This window comes from Poecilia reticulata, chromosome 6 (genome assembly GCF_904066995.2).
Source record: "Poecilia reticulata chromosome 6, P_reticulata-male-v2, whole genome shotgun sequence".
NCBI lineage: Eukaryota > Metazoa > Chordata > Actinopteri > Cyprinodontiformes > Poeciliidae > Poecilia > Poecilia reticulata.
Genome location: NC_088835.1, coordinates 31368195 through 31388528, shown reverse-complemented (window position 1 = coordinate 31388528; position 20334 = coordinate 31368195). Strand labels below are relative to the sequence as shown.

Here is a 20334-nt window from a genome sequence, read left to right as displayed (position 1 = left end):
ATTATTACAAACCTTATTAAATAATAATTATTGTTATAACTTATTTTAATTTAACTTTTTAACTTGCGTCAAAAACTTTAACAGGTTGCAAAATCCTGACCTGAAGCTGATAGAAACCTGTGGGATGAATTAAAGCTGAGACTGCGAGCCTCGTCATCCCACATCAGTGTCTGACCTCAGGAATGCACTTCTGGAAAACCTTCCTAGAACAACTTAGAGCTTCAAAGCTTGAGCCAACATCATCTGACTTGCTTAAAAAGTTAAAGTACGTAAAGTTTTGTTTAGGCAGCAGAGAAAGAGACGCCTCATATTTCTGCAAATGCTGAATAAAACACAGGAAAGTCATTTAAATGTTTATTTATATCTCATTCTGCTCAGATTTCTCGGTTGTGTTTATCCCTGAGAAGGCAGAGCAGCTGATATTTTTAATCTCCAGGTTCCCGGGGGGTTTGGTTGCTGCGGCACAAACTCAGCAGCTCAAATGTTCAACAGAGCAGCTCTTCAACCAAACAGGCTGCTTCCCCCTCACACAGCGACTGATTACTTGTGCTTAGTTTGTAAAAACTAAACCTACCTTTTGCTCAGAGTGTCCCTCTTCACTCTTCTGCAGAGTTTCTGCTGTTTTCTCCGTGTCCTCATCCTCAGCACCGGTCCTGTCCGAGTGCTGTGAAGCTGAATGATCGTCCACCTCATCTGCTTTTTCCAAATCTCCGTTTACGAGCTCAGCAGTCTCTGTCCTCACGCTGTGGTGCGTCTCCTCCTCCGTCTCCTTGTCCTGCTCCATCTGTGCTAGCACCCCGTTAGCCGCTGGCCTCTTGGCATCCTGCGTCGCGGCCGCCGCGCACGAGAACTTCTCCTGAATCTTGCTGATGTCGGCCCGCTGGCAGACGCGGAGAGCCGAGCTGCAGCTGGACACCTTGCTGGTCTGTTTGAGCGCCGAGCCGTCTCTCTGGTTGTCTGCGCTGCTGGAGGAAGAGAGCAAAGGCGAAGGAGGAAGTGTGTCAGAGCGCAGAAGAAGTTAAAGAAGGACTTTCATTTAAATAATGCAGTCAAAGGAGCCTGCAGACGGCTGTTGGTAGCTGACATTTTCACAGACAGTGTGAGTCTCGGCGGCGAGCTGCGTGAGTTCGCACGTGGGCGTCAAGAGTTAAAAATAAATCCAGAGGAGGTGCACTAACTTCTTGCTGTGGCAGAGGATGTGCAACAGAGGTACAGTAATAAAGAGGTGTTCCCAGGAGGTGCAAGCTGTCCTACTTCTACACAGGAAACCTGCTTTCCTCTGAGCTCAGAAATAAACGTAGAAAAAGGTTTTTAAAAAAGTTTGAGTCCAGCTGCTCCACATCCTGCAGCTGCTTCCCCGCCTGAATGAATCACCTGCTAAAAAATCTCCCAGCTGATCTCAGCTCCTTGTTAAAAACTAAAGTCGCTTTAAACTCCTTTATTTGCTACATAACCTTTAGATACAACAGTTTCTGTGTTGCAATGAGCGTTACTGCTCATGAAAACAGGAAGTGTGTATAAATAGAGGAACAACAGGCGGCTGGTGAGCAGTCTGCATGAATCAGTTGTGTGCTGCATGCCACCTGAGATCTACTACAGTCTGACAGGAAGAACCCCGAGACACGGAAATAAACCAGAAGTATCTGCTGCGGGAAACGTGTGGGGTTAAAATATGAACTCCTCTGCTCTGCGCTTCAAACTGTGGCTGACGGCACCGAAACGACAAAGAAGTTTCACTTGTAGGTGTGTGAAACGCGGCCAGCCGGCCGGCCAGCCAGATTAGGACATTAGTGTCTAATTCTGCTCTGAGAAGCTGTGGGTGTTTCCTTCCTTTGTGCTGCAGCGCTGCAGGTAATCCCCGCTAGCAGCAGCAGCAGCAGCAGCACCGGAGTGGAAACTGAGGTGATTAACTTCAGGAGCAGAGGAAGTCTGCTGATGTTCTCACAACCTGCAGTAAATAAACAATAAGACTGATTCAAACTACCTACTGACCACAAGACAGTTACAGGAGAGTTCTCAAACTGTGGTGCATGGACCACTGGTGGCACGCAGACTCACGTTAGTGGGACCAACATGAGGTTTAGCCATTTATACTAAACAGCTCAACAGGTGAATGCAAAGCTAATTAATGGTGAAATATTGGATTGGTAGTTGTGGGCTGGATACTTCCACCACGAAAAACTGATTCTTCAAAAAGATACGGTCTCACATATATTAATAACTTGACATTCTTGTGGTGTAAAATCTTCTTATTGCATCAAAATGTGGCCCAGCACTGCCCCTCCCCAGCCTGTTGCTACACAATCCCAACGTTTTACTTTGTCCCCAGTGGTACAAAAGCCATGGTTGGCTACTTCGAAATCAATTTGAAGCATTAACTTTGATGAATTAGTTACACAGATTTCAAAGCGTGAAAAAAAAAACAAACAAAACAATTAGCCGTAGTTTCTTTATGTGTTTCTGCTACGCCCGAAAATCTGACGCACGAGCTACATGCGCTAACAGCAGCAAAGGACGACAAAGCTGCTTCTCGCTACCAACACTCACTCTTTGGTTGCCTAGCAACAACCAGTTGAGTAACGTGGCAGCAGCAATTTCAGGTTTTAGCTCATAACTGCTTCAAAAATAAAAAAAAAAACAACCAAAAAAAAAACAGTTTGGAGCGAAAACTGTGGATAAAACAGAAAAACGCTACCAGTTTGGCAGCATTCAGATATTTAAAACAAAAACTAATCAAAGATTACAGATATTGACCGATTTGAAAGGTTTATATTGTGATAAATTTTTAACGGTGCAAAGAAAAAGTCTAGATTGGTTTTATGAGATCCAGTTTTCCTCAGGTCAGGCAAGTCTGCGGCTAGAATTTAACCTTAATTGACCAAATAATAATAATAATAAAAACGAAACACTGAAGCACCAAAGTGTCAGAAGTGGGAACCAGACGGCCGATCAGCTGAGCTGCAGCAGCTCCTACCTTTGTCTCCTGGGTTTAATCTAGCAGCAGTGAGTCCTGCTCTCCGCCGGCTGAGTGATGACCAGAGCTTCCCCTCGCCTGAACAAATCTCCTCTCATCCCCTCGCTAACGCCTCGCCTGTCACACAGACTAATCTGCTGCCGTCGGAGCTGCACTCATCCAGACAAGCTCAGGACTTGCATCTGACGTCTTCTGCTTTTCCTTTTCTTGAAATAAACTCAGGCGTTGGGACAGAAAAACTCTTCTGTCACTTTGATTACAACAGCAACCCTGAGGGTTTTTATTACAAAAGCACCAGAGGGGAAAAAATGGAGTTAGCCAAGAAGAAGTGAGCTGCGTTTCTGCAGTTAGCTCAGGAATCTGAGGCATTTAGGATTCAGAGACGTTTTCATCCTCATTTTAACTAAATAAACTCCTTTAGAGCCACAAATGTTCCCTGATTTATGAAAACTAACAAGACCTTTGGCACCATTTACAATACCTGATGAGTAAACAGTTTACAGATGTGTTTATAATTATTCTGTAAACATTTTATAAAGCATTAATTACAAAACTGTGCTTAAATATCAGATTAATCTGTTAGCACAACGACATGTAAAGTTTGAATTAATGAAGAAGAAAAACTAAATAGAACGTGTGACGTTCGCTTTGTTCAAAGTTTTTCTGTTCATTCTGTGCAGATTGAGATGGAGAAACTGACAAATAATGTTTAATTGCTGTTTTGCTTTTCAAAGTTTTGTATTTTGAATATATGTGAGAAAACGTAGCCAGTTAAAACGGATTTTAATTTGTCTGGCGCAACCGGATCAGGAAACCTTCACTCCTGACCAAATGTTCCCCGATTTCCAAACTCTGGCTGAAGAGGTGCTCGTAGTTCCAGGTGATGGTCACAGCAGCAGAGCGCAGATGCATCCTCCAGATCAACAGCGAAACTTTGACAGATTTCCAGTAGGAATGTGAGACGGTGCGTTCAGGTGACGGCAGGTGAGACGATCATGATTTAATCGTTTATACTGAGGTCACAGTCAATGTCAACATTTAAAAAGTTACATTCATTCTTCTGCCTGATGTGACGGCACCATGTTGATCCTCCCCATAATTAATATCACGTTTTACGTGGAACAAAAAGTCTCCCTTAGACAGCTGTGGATGTTTATGATGAATTTTATGGTAAAAGTAAAATCTCACTGTGCTGAAAAAGTACCAACTTCGTCTGAAATGTTGAAGGCAGCAAATGTTTGCCTCATTATTTGGCAAATTATTTTCAAATAATAAAAATAAAATAAAGAGTCAAATTTTATTTGGCTCTTAATTAATGCATTATTAGTGATTATAAAGTGTTTGCAGTTTAATTAATAACATTTCTATGTATTAACAATGGGTGCTTTATTAAATATCAAACATTTTCTCCTATTTTTAGGTTTTAAATGAAAGAAATACTCAAATCTTTTTGAGGATGGATATATTTTCTTCTGTTGGATGTTTGTATTTGTTTATAATGATGAAGAAAAATTGATCAAAATTAATATTTCTGGTCCTTTTAGTGTCATAAAGTTGTGAAAAACCAGTGAAATTATTCCATGGAACAGACTGGTAAACTGATAAACCAGTATTTGTTATTGTCTCTATATTTAAATCATCATTAAGAGGCATGTGGATCCTCCCCCCATGTCAGAGCCCAGAGAGAACAGAGAGTCGGTACCGGTTCTCCTCAAAGCGGCTGATCAGGTCCGACACCTTGGACGCTTTGACCCTTTCGCGCGGCGTGGGGGTCGGCTTTCCTCCTCCGTCCTCCATGATGAATCTCAGCGGGGATTTCTGGACGCTGCCCGGCGGCGTCTGCAGAGGAGACACTGGACTCAGCAGGTGCTCCGGCTTTGGCGGCACTAAAGAAACAAACAAACAAAAAAAGACGCCTGAGTCCTGATGGATGCATTCAGGATTTTTTCCACTGGAGGAAATATGAAGCTGCAGTTCCACTCTGAAGCTGTAGAGGGCAGCAACATCTACCCTATGTGACGACGGGCCTTACCTCTCAGATTCTGTTCTTCGTCTTTATGGCACATTTTAAATACGTCAAATCAAATCAAATTAATTTTAATGACACATGATCGTCCCACCAGTCGACGGGATCGTGGTTCCGTCTCCTTTTAAGCGCATTCTTAACTCTTTTGGAAAAACTGAAAACCATCTCAAGCAAACGTAAAACTTATTTGAAACGTTGGGGATGTTTTTTTTATTTTGCTGCTTCCATCACTCTTTTCTAATGCGCTGATAAAAAAAATGATGGAAACAGCTGCTGAGAACCGGGATCCACAGATTGATCAGTGGATCAAAATGTGGATCTCCAGGGGGAGGAAGACCAACCAGAACCACTCCAAGAGCCAGGGCTGGATTTACAAGTATCTGGGCCCTGGGCTGGAATCTGTTTGGTGCCCTAGCCAGGAAAGGAAACATTATTTTATTAATGTAAATCAGCTTTTGTTCTATAACAGATTTAAACTGATACTAATTGATGACGGTAGGTTTAATCTGTATCTTGGCCAGTAGATCCATATTTTTGCAGAATGTTTGCAAAAGATGCATTCAAAAAGAAGAATAAAAATCTGTGTGTGCCAGTTTCTAAAGGGCTCATTAACAAACCATCGTTTATGAGAATGCAAAGACCAAACTTAAATTAACCAAAAAACAAGGTTGGGTTGGTTTAAAGTTTTTCCCTTAAAAGATTAAATTATTTGGAAACAGATTTTTTATTCACTCAGGCTACTTTCCTGTGATATTAACATTTATTCGAGGATCTATAGAAGTGAGTTACAAGTATAAATCTGTTCACAGGTTTCTAATTAGGTTCACAGCAACGAGAAGAAAGAAGTTCTTCATTGTTATCTTTGTAGAATGATTAACTAAAGTCAAACAGAAGAGGTTCATCGGTCTCACGGTTCACTGATTCAAGGACTTATTACACAAACACACTGCGGACTGTGAATCCTAAATCATTCAGCATGATTTACGGACGGCATGCCGACAGGTACCTTGTGGTTTAGACCGTAGCAGAGTCCTGCTTCCAGGTACTCTTCCATTGACCCCTCCCCTCCTCCTGTCAGCTGCCCCCCCAATCGCCCGATTCAGACACTCCTGCAGGATGGGCGAGCCGCCGCTGGCTTTCCTCGGCGAGCTGCAGCCTAGAGCCGAGGGACAAAGAATGCACATCCATCAGGACTTCCACACCAACACACTCGCTCATCATGGTGAAGGTGGGCAGTGGCAGATGACCACAGCAGCAACTGTGGTTTATGTTATAGCAGCGTTAGCTACTCGGGTGATGAGGCTGAAGAATATCTGCTGCTGAGGTACTTTAATCTCCTGAAAAGGTCCGAAGGTCCAGAACCACAGAAAAATCTTTTTATTAAATCTTCCCACAACTTAAAAGCCTCTCTAATTTTCTGATTTGCTAGGAAATCCTGCCTGTTAGCAGCACACTGTAGCTAATCCGCTAATGTGCTGATAGCAGAGCTAATATTTTGTTTAGCGCTGTAGTGTTTTTGCTACAGCCCTGGTTGTTAATGTTCTGTATTTTTATTTGTTTGTTGAACACTTGCCACTTGCTCAATAAAGTTTCTTCAAAGAACGACAATGAAACAGAACAGACTTCAAAATAAGAGCATAAACGTCGAACTCCTGGAAGAATTACGGTTGTTAACCGAAACACAGATATCAAAATGTATTCAACTGAAAGTCAACAAAACAGCCAAGTAAATTAGCACTTTAAAATTTATCAGGAAAAAAATATTTAGGGGAATCTAAGAACCTTAAACAAAAAAATTAGCTTCACTATTAGCGCACTGGCAGATTCAGGGGAAGCCAAGTGGGACAAATATGTTTCTAAACTTAGCAGAAACTTTAAAGCACTAAACTAAAAATGGCCGCCGCCATTAGCGCATTAGCAGAAATGATCCCACTGCTGCATGGAAATACACAGCAATGAATTATTTGGAGAATATCCCCACATTCTCCAGGCAGATGACATTTATTCCAGAATGCATCACTGAGAGGAAACTGTTTCAGATCTTTAGATCCTGAATGTTTTCACCTAATTTCACATAAAAACCTCATTTACAGAGTTGGGTGAATAATGTTTGTACGTTGTGATGTTCTCTGTCTGCAGACCAAACTTACAGATTTGGTCTTCATTATTTATTAAACTTTTCTTTAAATGTTGTAAATATTAATGAGCAACGTCACAGCTGCTCTCTGGGCAGCATTCAGCTCTCATCTTTGCCTATTAATAAGACTCTTAATTCGTAGAGGAGCTAAAGCCAAACTTTCTGTGTTAAGATTTCTCAGAGGTATTCTGGATTTTTCCCATCTGACTGTGGAAATGATGCATTTCTGCCTGGAGCCGTTTCAGGGTTTTGGGTCATTTTTCTGACTGGTCGTCTTGGGAGGCGTTGATCCTCTCGGCCTCCTCAGCTGCAGCGATGCTGAACAAAACGGATCTTTCTTACCGGACAAAGCAGGTGTAACAACTGAAAGTTTGAAAATGGCAAACAAAGCTCTGAAACTGGAACATTTACTGCTCCGCTACAGCCACAGATATAAACAAGATCAAGACTAACAGACCAAATATTGGCCCGATTATCTCACCAATAATCCATCTGATGAGACTTTTCCCGACCAGCTGGTCCCAGACGGGCTCCAGTTTAGATGGAGCAACAGACACAGACGGGCAGTGTTTACTGGAGACTAAACCAACCTCACTCTGACCTCAACACACACACACACACACACACACGCACGCACGCACGCACGCACGAACACTACATGTGGCTTTGTCAAGCGGACGGGCAGAGAAAATGTCCTAATAAGGAGTCACATTTCCACGAGCTCTAAATAGTTCCAAACTATTAAGTTTGTTCATTAGTTTCCATTTAAAGGGGCCGCTCCGTTTAGGCTGGACGCAGACTGTGAGTCTGGCGCTTTTATTGATGAGTAAAAAGCCTGAAAATAAACAAATCTCTTGATACAGCACCAAATCCCAGTGAATATTTAAAAACATTAAGATGTGATATTTTTTTACCCATAGAAAAATCACCAGTGCCACGTCTTCTGCCCCCTACTGGCTCTTTTCATTCTGAGTCTTAAAACTGAGGAGAATGCTGAGGAACCTTTAATCAATAAGCTATGACCTCCTGTTTCCACAGGACATAAATATGCGTGACACAGAGGTTCATTTCTCTCTTCAAAATGGGCAGCAAACATTTGACTGAACCATGACAGATGTGTGTTTGTCTGCCATAACTCAGCTAAACGGACGTAACAAAATCACAGCAGCTTGAGACTCTTAACCAAATCAGAGCCGTGATTTCAAATTTAGTCATCAATTAATAATTAAATGCTGCAATACACACTGATCCATTCAAAAAATTAAAACACAAATTACAAAAATACCGCAATCACTTTTAATTTATGGAGTAGGAATCCATCCATCCATCCATCCATTTTCTTACACCCTTGTCCCTCAGTGGGGTCGGGAGGTGCTGGTGCCTCTCCAGCTAACGTTCCGGGCGAGAGGCAGGGTCACCCTGGAGAGGTCACCCTGGACAGGTCACCTGGACAGGTCGCCAGTCTGTCGCAGGGCAACACAGAGACACACAGGACAAACAACCATGCACACACACACTCACACCTAGGGACAATTTAGAGAGGCCAATTAACCTGACAGTCATGTTTTTGGACTATGGGAGGAAACCGGAGTACCCGGAGAAAACCCACCATGCACAGGGAGAACATGGAGACTCCATGCAGAAAGACCGGGGCCGGGAATCGAACCCAGAACCTTCTTGCTGCAAGGCAACAGCTCTACCAACTGCACCACTGTGCAGCCCGGAGTAGGAATCATATTTGAATATTTAAAACATTTTAGAAGGAAATATGTTAAAAACATTCATCCATCCATCGTCTAAGCCACTCCATTGGTGCTACAGAAATAAACTGAACTGAATAAAAAACAGTCAATTACTGTATATTCACAAAATCTGCAAAACTAAAGTGCGTCTGATGATTTCTGCATCATAAATCTATTACTTTGTCTTGTGCATAACCACACGAAGAGGTTTGTGAAACCGATAAGCATTTTCTTCCATTCTTTGTGCTTTATTTAGTGAAACACTCAGCGTCTAAACACAGCCAGAGTTTCTGGTGTTCGCTCTACGTGTGGAGCCTCTCAGGGTGAAGTCTGTTTGCTAAAAATTGTTAGTTTGGACCAAAATGGTGCTTAGAGCACCATATTTATTTTGCTTAACATGATCTTTATCTGGCCAGCCCTGAAGCATAAAGAGGGAGAAACAACCACAGAATCACATAGTGACAGTTTTAATTTCATGCAGTCTGCCCCAAATTAAAGGCAGTAGCTGGAGGAGCCGTCTGCCTGGAAACGATCCCACGCTGCGTTCGGCGCGACCACCTTCCTAAAATAACCGATTAATTACCAACACGGCCTGGACAAATTTCTCTTGATAAGCTGGTTGGCTTCCCCTCGCAGCCACATGAAGCCATCACAAGAAAACAGTCAACAAGTTGTGTGTTATTATAGGAACGGAGCTCAAAAAATTCCTCCTGTGAACGGATCGTTTTCATCCCGGAGAACTGCAGGAAATGTATTCATCCTGAGACAAACGGAGCTCCAGGAAGTCAGCGTCAGTTTGGACTGAAATGACTGCAGCTGCTCTGATCACTGCTGCAGACAAGACCAACACAAACCCAGACAAAGAAGTGGAAGTGTCAAAATGTCTAATTATTTTAATCTACCAACATTAAGATAATCGTTTCTCCTAACTGGAGAGTTTGGTGAAAGCTGCTGCTGCTGCTCCTGGTCTCACACTTATTCCAGCATCTTCTTATTAAAGCCGTCTGGGAAGAGCGGCAGACCGCTGCGTTCTGGAAATTACAGGCCGCCGCGCCGCAGAAACGCAACCAGAGGAGGGAAACGGCAGATCCCAGAGGAACGATCAGCTACTATCTGTAGAAGAGCAACGATCAGAGGCAGCAGCAGCTTCAGTTGTTACAGACAGAAACTAGAGGCTGAAGCCTGGTGCCGATCCAAACCTTCAGAGTCACATAAAGACAGTTACAAAGTCGGCCTTCTATAAAGGATCAGTGAACGGCTCCGACCCACAGTACATTAAAGACCAGCTGGTGTCGCATCGACCTTCCAGACATCCCAGGTCTTCTGGTTCTGGTTCTGCTCTGCATCCAGAACCAAACATGGAGAAGCAGCATTCAGATTCTATGCTCCACAAATCTATAACAAACTTCCAGAAAACTGAAAAACAGCTGAAACACTGAGTTCCTTTAAATCCGGCGTAGAAGCAGTTTGTTGACACAAATAGACACTTTTTCATCTTTTAGGGAAATTCTTTTTTACACATTTTCTTCAAAAAGAATATTATCTATCACATTTATTAATATTTATTTTTGACTTTTGGAGCATCTTTAATCTCAAAAGCAAATCTGTTTTTATCAAGTTTTGTTTCTACGATGATCTACTGATCTGTTTTGTTGATTTCAATAAAACTGTAATTATTGAGCAGGTGAAATAAAGGCTTTAAAAGCTTATTTTAAAAATGTAAGGTTGTCATGTGGACGTGATCATCGCCTCGCTCTGCCTCCCCTCTGAAGACGCCAGCTGACGCTCAGAGCCTGCAGGCGTCTGCAGCAGATCTGTGATTTCAGCTTTAGGAAACACCGACGACTAAAATCGTTGCAGCACATGCATGAAACGTGAAGATCTCAAAGTAAACTTTTGTTTTCACACCTATTGCAGCAGCCGCCACCCCTCTTATAAACACGTGCCTATAAATACATCACAGCGACGGTTAGAAGACGACTGAATATCTGCAGCAGTTCTCACACTGCCTGCAAAACCAGTACAGAGGAATGCATCAGCCCAGCACAAACATCTATTTCTGCAACAAAAAACAAGCAAGGTCCCTAAAAATAGAGAATTATCCAAACTAGAGCCTGAAATAACCCGCTGAGCCTGCAGAACCTCAGAGACCTAATGATCAAACCGATGGTACAGAAGTTACCGTTTTCTAACCAGCTTTAGTGCAAAATGAGGTTTTGGTTGATAAAAATCTATGCATTCTGATCTTTAACGGCTTTAAGGGTCTGAAGCGACGCTGGCTGGACCCTGGAGACGCTCGGGTCGTTTCCTCTTTGCACACAGAGTCCGTGTCGCTGCCATCATTTTATTTTTAAAAGCCTGAAACGGTTTTGGTCCTTATACCTTAATTTATGCGTCTGCAGCCACAGATCACATCCTCTTTTGTTTTCTTGCATCTGAGGAAGTTACAGAGGAACCTTCAGTGGCTCAGGCATCATCTTGAAATGATTTCAGTTCAGTAAAACCTTTTGTTTTCTTCTTCTGACCTGAAATCATCGAGTCTAAAGTGAGTTTATAAAGATAAATTCTTCGTCTTTAATGTGAACACCTGCTGGACTCTTAAAGTTTTTAATCTTTTGTCATGTTACAACTTTAAGAAGAAGTTGAATGACATCCACCGTGTTTTTAAGAATAAAGATCTGAAAAGTGTGGCATGCATTTGTATTCAGCCTCCATGAATTCATCTCTACCGGCTGTGAACATCTAACATTTCTACCAGAATATCAGTTTTCAAGGCTTGTGACAACTTTTCAATTAGATTTATATCTAGACTTTGACTAGGCCGTTATGTGATTGGATGAGCTGCACAGACACAAACTGCTTTCATAATTATAATTGTCAGCCATTGTTTATGTTCAGATTTAGCATGTCCGACTTCTTCCGGTGCAGAATTATAACGAACGTCTCACATCAACGACGTAAAAGTCGGATAAAATGCGACATCACCGTTCAGACTGCAGACATTTTGAAAACCATCAAACACGATTTATTTCCACATGCGAAAGTGGAACAGATCAGATTTTATTTCGGGTGAAAAGATCAAAATTGGGCTCCTCAGACTGCCGGGAAAAAGTCGGATTTGAGTCGCATTTGCCGCGGTAAAAATGTCCAGTTAAAACTTTCAAAATGTCTCCATTTAGGGTAAAGAAAATAAAAAGAACAGTTGGAGACCAACAGAAAACTGATGTTTCTCTGAACTATGCAGGTGGACAGGTTTTCCTGAGACTCCCTCTCAGCCAGGACATTTTTCAGATACTTCTCTCCTCCCCACCAGCAGCCCAATCATTTCCTGCTGGTAAAATATGTGCTGAAAGCTACGTGAGCGAGAGAAGCGGGTGAGAAAAACAAAAGACACACCTGCGTGAGCCGTGTGGCGGGTCCCACCCTGCCAGCAGCCCAGCGCCGAGCCCGGGAGCGTCAGAGCCTGAAACTAAGGCGTTGTGGCCCCACTGGAATCTCAGGTACAGATTCTCCTTCTTCTTGACAAAGAGGCGACTTTTACTCAGTCACAGCAACTTTAACCATGATAATAACGTTAATTTGGGTGCTTTGCATGCTGCCAACAACTGTTTACATTTAGACTGTTTACTATCCAGAAGGTTGAGACATCATAAATCATCAGATAACTTATGGGCAGGAAACTGCGTGAGATTTCTGTTTTCTTTCCAGATACTGAGCAGATAGTCTGCTGCAGAGCCGAGCTCAAACACAAACGTTCGAATCCCAGAGAGAATCCCAGTAAATCCACTCACCGCGCGTTTCAGACCGGCAGGACAAACAGATGCAGAGCCAGTCTTCAGTAAGGGGACGCTGCCGTTCGCTCCCACAAGGAAGCTAAGTTTAGGCTCCATGCAATCTTCCCAGGCTGAGTGACTGAGCCCAGCAGGGAGTCTGAGAGAAACGCACTAAACTCCTCCTCCCTCACACACACACACACACACACACACACACACACACACACACACACACACACACACACACACACACACGATCCGACTGATGGGACAACAGCTGTTCCACCTGCAGGCAGAATTTAGACCCAACAGGACATTAAAAGTTGGACTTTGTGTCATTTTGATGAAACGAGCAAAAATCTTCAACCCAATCAGATGGATCAATACCAGGCAGACAGGACATACACTGCAAAAACTCAGTCTGACCAGGTAGTTTTTATCTGGTCCAAATATCTTCTTACACTCAAAACAACATAAAACTAACTTACAGATAACTTTTCAGAAATACTTTTTCACTTAAAACAAGACATTCTGTAGGTGAAACTATCAATCAATTAAGTTTATTTTATAGCACATTTCAGCAACAAGGTAGTTGGAAGCGTTTTACTTCATAAAAATGCAAAAATTAAAACTCAAAAACAACATTATTTAGAGAAACCGGTAGCAAACATTACATTCTGAAGAGCGTCAACATGAAAATCATCAAAACACATCAAATATGTTGGTCAATATTCCATTTATTATGGTTTAAAAGCAGCTCTAACCAGGTGAGTTTTAGTCTCGATTCATAGAAACTCAGTGTTTCAGCTCTTTTTCAGTTTTCTGGAAGTTTACTCTAGTGCTTAATAATCAATATTAAGAAATTATTGACCTAAAACAAGCTCCTACAACTTCTTAAAAAGTTGCTAGTAATTTAGTTTAAGTGTAATAAGATATTTCCAGTAAGATTTTGTTTTTGCAGAGTAAACCTGACCAGAGTTCATCACAGCAAACAACTAAAACGGTTTCTGTTAACTTTTTAAATGCTGAATCATTATTCTGTGAAAACCTAACATTATGCGGGTAAAAACCAGGGCTAGCGTACCTTTAACCGAAGTCAGCTCTGACCTGTCCATGTTCTGCAGCTGCTCCTGGTGATACTTTTATTGCTCCTTAGATAAATTGCCAGAGGACATGGCAGTGCGTCGCCTCTGAGCCGCTTTACGAATAAAAAGAAGAAGCAAACCCAACAGCGACACCCGAGCCGGAAGCTTTCACGTCAACAGCACGGACGGGACAGAAAGGCTTGTGGTGAAAATCAGCTGAATGAATGTCAGAGGTGTGTGTTTATGACACCTGACGGCTCAGTGAGGAAGGAATGACACCTCGCTCTTTCAAGGAACAAGTTGGACCAGAATGGATTCCAGTCATTAATTTCCCGCTTGAAACGCCGCCAACCGAAGCACAACGCTCACAAACAGACGGGTGGAGAGGACAAGCAGCTGCGTTTCAAACCTGCGGCTCTAAAAAAACAATGATTGAGCATTTTTGACTAAAAACGCATCATCATCCTCACAACAACACAGAGGTGGCAACGGTCAACCGTGGTGTCCTGCCAACAACAAGGGTTGGCACTTATACACCTGACATTTATTACAGTTTGAGAACATTAGCATGACTTAATGCATCATAGCAGTCCACAATAATTAAACTGAATCCTTATATTCAAATCTATCAACATTTACCTGATGTAAACAAGAGAAAAAAAAGAGTTAAAAACAGCAAAAGTAACAATCTAAGCCATTTTGGGCTGCAGTGGGTTTTAATTAATCATAAAATCTCTAGACTTTTATCAGTAATTGTCGTTCATTTTAAGCACACGTGAAGCATCAGCTCATAATGAGATGGTTAAGTCAGTTCTTGTAATGTCCACTGTCGCCCCATGCTTGCTCAGGTAGAGCAAAAAACAACTCACTGGTCTTCCTTTGATTGACGATTGGATTTTTACCTGAATGTGGATCCAGTTGAACCTGAATTATTGTTATTTTTACAGTTAGATTCATAAATATCCCTCATATTTTACAGTAAATTTTAAATCAACAGACACTACAGATGATCTGCTTCGTCTGCGTGCTCTGGATCAGTGTCGGTGTGAACGAGCGTCCAGGCAGAGCGCGGCGGATCGCTGCGACCCGGTCGCTCAGAAACAGAACGCGGCCCAGAGTTTGAGGACCCGCCAGCTGCGGCGGCGCTGTGGTCTGCTGGGAGCCCTCTCTGGGTTTCAGGGCTTCCTGTGATGGCTAAAGTGAGAAACTGATACAGGTGAGTATCTCATGTTGGAAACTGGCTGCCATGGCAACCTGATGCACAGGACGAGTTCAGAGCAGCTTCAAAGTTTAGCAAAGGTTAACAGAGGAGCTGCAGCCTGCGTGTTGCTCCGGCCTGCAGCAACATGCCCAACACAAACATCACCTCAACACGTCACCTGACAGCTAGCTGGGAAGCAACAGCCTTTTAAACAAGCTTTCAATGGAAAGTCAGGGTTTGTTCAGGTTTCACCAACTCAAATTTAAGACATTTTTAAGATTATGACACAATTTAAGACCTATATCTCCACAGAAATGTAAAAACGTGGCGATAAAACTGCACTTATCCATGATAGATGCAATGAAGCTAGCTAGCTATCTAGCTAGCTAGAAAGGGTAAATTAGCAGCTAGTTACCACCTGGAGTCACAGAACGCAATGAAGATGTTACAATTGCATTTTAAATGGATTTCTAATATTATATTAAAAAGGCTAAAGCGGTTAAATGAAAAATCTGCAGAATGTGATCATTTTAAAAAACCTGATAAATGAATTAACTGTCCGAATAACTGATTACTAAAATAATTTCTGAAGGCCTTAAGAGGCCCAGGGGTTTGATTCTGATGCAGCCAAGAAATAAAACACACAAAACATCATTTTCACCTTTTCAGCTGCTGACTTACAGTTATTTGTTTTGGTCAACAATGAGGCAAAGAGTTATGCTCGACATGAATTAAAAGTCAAATACATGCAGTGCATAATCCCAAAATGAATCGCTCCTTTAAAAAACTTAAACTGGAGATGCTGGATAACTACTTGCTTATAGAGAGAGCTGCAGCTGATGACTGACAAAGAAAAACCTGTGCAAAACACTAAATTGATGACAGAATTAAAGTGTGTGAAAAGGAGAAAACAAGCCAGAGGAAACCAGAAAGAAGAACTGATTTATCAGAGTGAAACAGACACGGCCCCCATAAACGCACACCTTTGTGATAAAGATAGAGCAGGAACTTGCAGCTTCTGTTTCATTTTTGCAGTCGGAGGCATAACGCCTGGGAGACGAACAACCTTTGACTTTTCATCCTGCGTTTTTCTCTTATATTCCAGGTTTTAATGCAAACATGCCGCCCCCTCCTCCTCTGTGCTGATTTCATAAGAGATGCATGACAAAAGAAAGCACCGCAGAATCGACAGAAACTGCAGGAAATTCTCATCGATGTCAAATTTGCATAAAAGAAGCATCTGCATCGCTGAAGTTTTATCCATCTGTATCAAATAAACAGTTACCTCCTAGCAAGTCAGACTGAAAATGGATCTTTAGCTGCTTTTTGTGCCGCTATCTTCTCAGTTTCAGCTCGTATTTTCAGTAAACTTTAACAAGGACTTCTGCTTTCAGCCGTCTACAGAGCCAGGGGGTCCAGCCTTCAGTCACACTGAAGGTTTTACAGAGTTGATGCTCTGAGGCAGAAATAGAAACAATCACCTTGGATCATTAGCAGATTTTAAGCTAGAAACAAACGAGGCGAAGCTGCTGCAGCTCCTTCAGGACAGGCGAGGAAACGAGCTGGAAATTCCTCTAAAGTTTTCTCCACTCACATCCTACTGTGGAGACTGTGGTGATTTTATAGGAGCTATAAAACCTAATCACTGTTATAGAATCATCAGATATAGTTTTATTGTAGAAACTCCTGTTTTTAACCCCTAATTCTTCTAATTCCCATAAATCTCCCAGTTTTCTATCCGGCGGTGGAAGCCTGCACGTAAAACGGGCAGCAGGTGAGGAAAGCAGAAGCGACGCTTCCTACCTCTGGACTGGTCGATTTTCACCGCTATGCAGGCCTCATCATCAGCGCTTCTGGTCTGGTACCCTGGAGTTTTGCCTTTCCTTTCTGCAACAGAAATACGCAACAAACAGAACAGAGTTATTTTTTCTTTGTAAAACATCAAAGATTGTTGCTCTGCTAACAAGGAGCTAAAAGCAAAATGAAAAAACATGTTTTACTCAGGACCAGCACCGAGGCTGGGATTAGGGATGATGAGTGAGGACGGGTATCAGAATATAAAACCGACAAACTATAACAGAGAGGAATCTGATACCAAACACTTTCCTTCCAGCTGCATTCATTCAAACCTGGCGCAGACGTTGCTTTGTTTAGTAAATGGAAAGGAGCCTAGCGCCCCTTGGAGACATAAACCCTAATTAGCCTGGATGTGATCTGTGGGGAGACCCAGCAGTCTTTCCACCAGTCGCTTAATATGCACATAAAAGATTAAAGAGAAAACAGTAGAGGTCGTAAAAGCAGTGATGAGACTGCACCAATCACACGGCCTTTAATAAAGCAGATCCTCTCATACAGATTACAGCTCACAGATACAACAGAGTGAAGTAGGAAACACCGGAGCTGAAACCAGATGTGTCACAAACACGATGGCAGAATCACACATAAACCATTTAACATAAAATTACTCCAACAGCAGCACAAATCTAAACTTTATTGATCTAATTTAATCTCTGTTTAGAGGAACAGTGGGCTATCGTGCGCGCACTTCTGCTAATCTGATAATCCATTAATAGGGTTTAAGCGCTAATTTTAATGTAGCGCTTTAACTAACTTGCAAATGTTTAACACACTTAAATTAATATTTCCAGAAAAATTCCAAACCACTAATCTTATAAATATTCTGTTATTTTCTCGCCACCTTCAGGATTATTTCAATAAATGTCACAATGATCGGCAAAACCATCATTCTGAGCTTTCACCTTTTACACCAACAGCAACATATAAAAGATATTTAGAGACAAACCAGGAATTAATTACCTAAAAAATTATTATTCAGAGTCTTTAATTTGGGATAAAAGTAAATGTTTATCCATGTAAATTGTTTCATTTTGGGTTAGTATTAAAACTCTTTGGTGTATTTGTCAGTGGTGTTCACTAATGCGCTAACAGTAGAGCTAATTTTTTGATTAGCACTTTTGCAAACTTTTAAAATGTTTAACGCGCTGAGCTTCAAATGAATTTATTTCTTCTAATTATTTATAAAGTTTTAATTCACCTGTTTTGTAAACCTTCAGTTGAATGTAGTTCAACATCTGTGCTGCAGTTTTAGCTACAAACTGTTTTCCTCAAGTAGTTAGCCGTTTACATTCATGCTCTTATTTTGAAGTGGGTTCCGTTTCCTCTCCTCTTTTTTTCCCCGAAGAAGCTTTATTGATCAAATGTTAAATATACAACCAGCAAATTAATGAGGTACACACCGAAGTATACAACATTTACATGACCTAATACATGCAAAATGTACACATATTTATTTATTTGATACTTTTCACGATATCTAGGTGAATTGAGCGCTTTAGTATTAGCTTCTGCTAAATATGATGTTGACATAGCGCTTGTTATTGTTAGCGGAACTAATGTTGTGCTTTAGGGTAGCTAGCTAGCAGCTAGCTTCTCAGCTATACAGAAACTGAACTCTCAGAGCAATATGGCTAAGGTCAGTGGTGAGTTCACATAAAAATAGAACTAAAATTTAGCAAAAATAATAATTATAATACAACAGATCTTGATCTAAACCAGAATATCTTTGGTTGGATGTTTTGGCTCGTTGTTCCACTGCAAGGTGAACCTCACCAGTCTCAGATCTTCTGCAGAAAAACAGGTTTTCCTCCAGGATTGTCCTGGATTTAGCTTCGTCCATCTTCCCATCAACTCTGACCAGCTTACCCATCTCTGCTGCACACATTCAGTAAGTATTTAGGACGGATCAGTCCGGATGGAACGGTGCAGTGGAGCTGAGCTCAGTGCGTCAGTGATGACATTTACAGGGAAAGTTGCCTTTCTACCTGGGGGCGGGGGCAAACTGATTCAGTTATATTTCTGTGTGTGTGTGTGTGTGTGTGTGTGTGTGAAGTGGGGGTAGGGGAGGTAATATTCTGGCTCAGGGATTAAAGGAGGGCTTTCTCCACACACCATCTGGAGTCCTCATGCCCGGCCTGCCTGCTGTTCCTGCACGCAGACACGCCCACATGCAGACATACAAACTCCTTTTTTTACACAACTCAAACCCAGAAAAATTCCCTTTGGAGACTTTAAAACATGGAAGCAGCTTATAAGAGTCAGTTCACTCCAAACCAGACTCAACCTGCCACTCCCTCTCCTCATTTGTGATTCCTCACATCCATTGTTTCTAAAACTGGGGTATGCTTTTCCACGTCTGCACTGACCAACATAAACATAAAAAACATCCGTGACCCTGTTTGACGAGCTGCTTAATGATGAGCGATGCTGAGAATCTGCATTTCCAGTGACTTGACTGACCCAAAAACTTCTCCTTCTTGTCGATTAACTTCCTCTTTTTGTTTTGTGTTTTTCAAAATATAACCTCAGCATTTCAACTATCAGCAACGTAAAACAGTGAAAACTCGAACAAAAGGAGAAACTTCAGATAATCACGTGCACAAAGGGTTTGCGATGTTGATCAACATTTACTAACAGGAACAACTTGAGTTTGTGACCTTAATCAGTCGCGAGAAAGAGGGAAAACCACAGATAACTCCATGGTTTGCAGGAATTTATTTGATTTACAGTAAGAGGAAAACACATTTACTCACATCATCAATAGAGGAACTGAAACAATTTTTCACTTTACCGCTAAAATGTCAAGAAACAAACTGCAAATGTGGAAGTTTGCTGAGCTTCTGGCAATGTTTTCTTGTTTCTTTGTTTCATTTCTAGCAAAAATCTTCTACATGTTGATTATAATGATCAGAAGATGATGAAATGGGCCAACTTTAATCTCTAAACGTTTCCAGAGAGAATCTGATTCAGATGGTGCAGGAATGCTCACCCTGCCACACATTGGTCAGACAAATCTGACGCTGTCAGAAACTCAGATTTCCAAAGATCTCAACGTCTTTTCAGCAAATGCTAAACTATTAATGCAAAACTTACTGGATTCATGGCTGATATTTCTACAGTAGTTGGTGTTCAATCTATAAAGAACTGGCTGTAAAAAGGTTGGATGGATGGACATCAGTAGATTTTATACTCTTTAAAATACAGCAATGCATTCTGGGAACAGAATAAACATCCTTTGCTGCTGCCTTCATCCATTTCAAAATAAGAGCATGAATATAAACATCTATCTACTTGAAGGACAATAGTTGATAACCAAAATTTTAACACAGATGTCAAACTTTATTCAACTGATTCTTCACAAACAGCCAATGTTTGATTTTATTCAGAAAAATCAATTTAAGGGTTGCTAACTGTGCCAAACGTTTTCAAAGTTACAATAGTGGAAGTGAGCCCAACACTGAGCCTAATAGCTAATGTTACATAACCTGCCCTGATGCAGCAGATAAATGGACGTTTTACACACTTCATCCCAATATGCC

At 41.6% G+C, this 20334-nt stretch overlaps 1 protein-coding gene across 3 annotated transcripts in view; it reads right to left on the bottom strand.

Annotated features, from left to right (window-relative positions):
- The window catches only part of fgd4a (FYVE, RhoGEF and PH domain containing 4a), a 58501-nt gene that overhangs the window by 13296 nt on the left and 24871 nt on the right, over positions 1 to 20334 (bottom strand). For 2 of the 3 annotated variants that reach the window (XM_081608400.1, XM_081608401.1), the window contains exons 1-5: positions 18569 to 18680; positions 16742 to 16825; positions 6007 to 6156; positions 4677 to 4860; positions 575 to 965 (exon numbers count right to left, since the gene is read on the bottom strand). In XM_081608400.1, the coding sequence (XP_081464526.1) occupies positions 575 to 965; positions 4677 to 4860; positions 6007 to 6156; positions 16742 to 16825; positions 18569 to 18680 (921 nt within the window). Of the gene's footprint in view, positions 1 to 574; positions 966 to 4676; positions 4861 to 6006; positions 6157 to 16741; positions 16826 to 18568; positions 18681 to 20334 lie in introns of those variants that run through there. The other variant, XM_008436503.3, reaches the window with a different exon arrangement.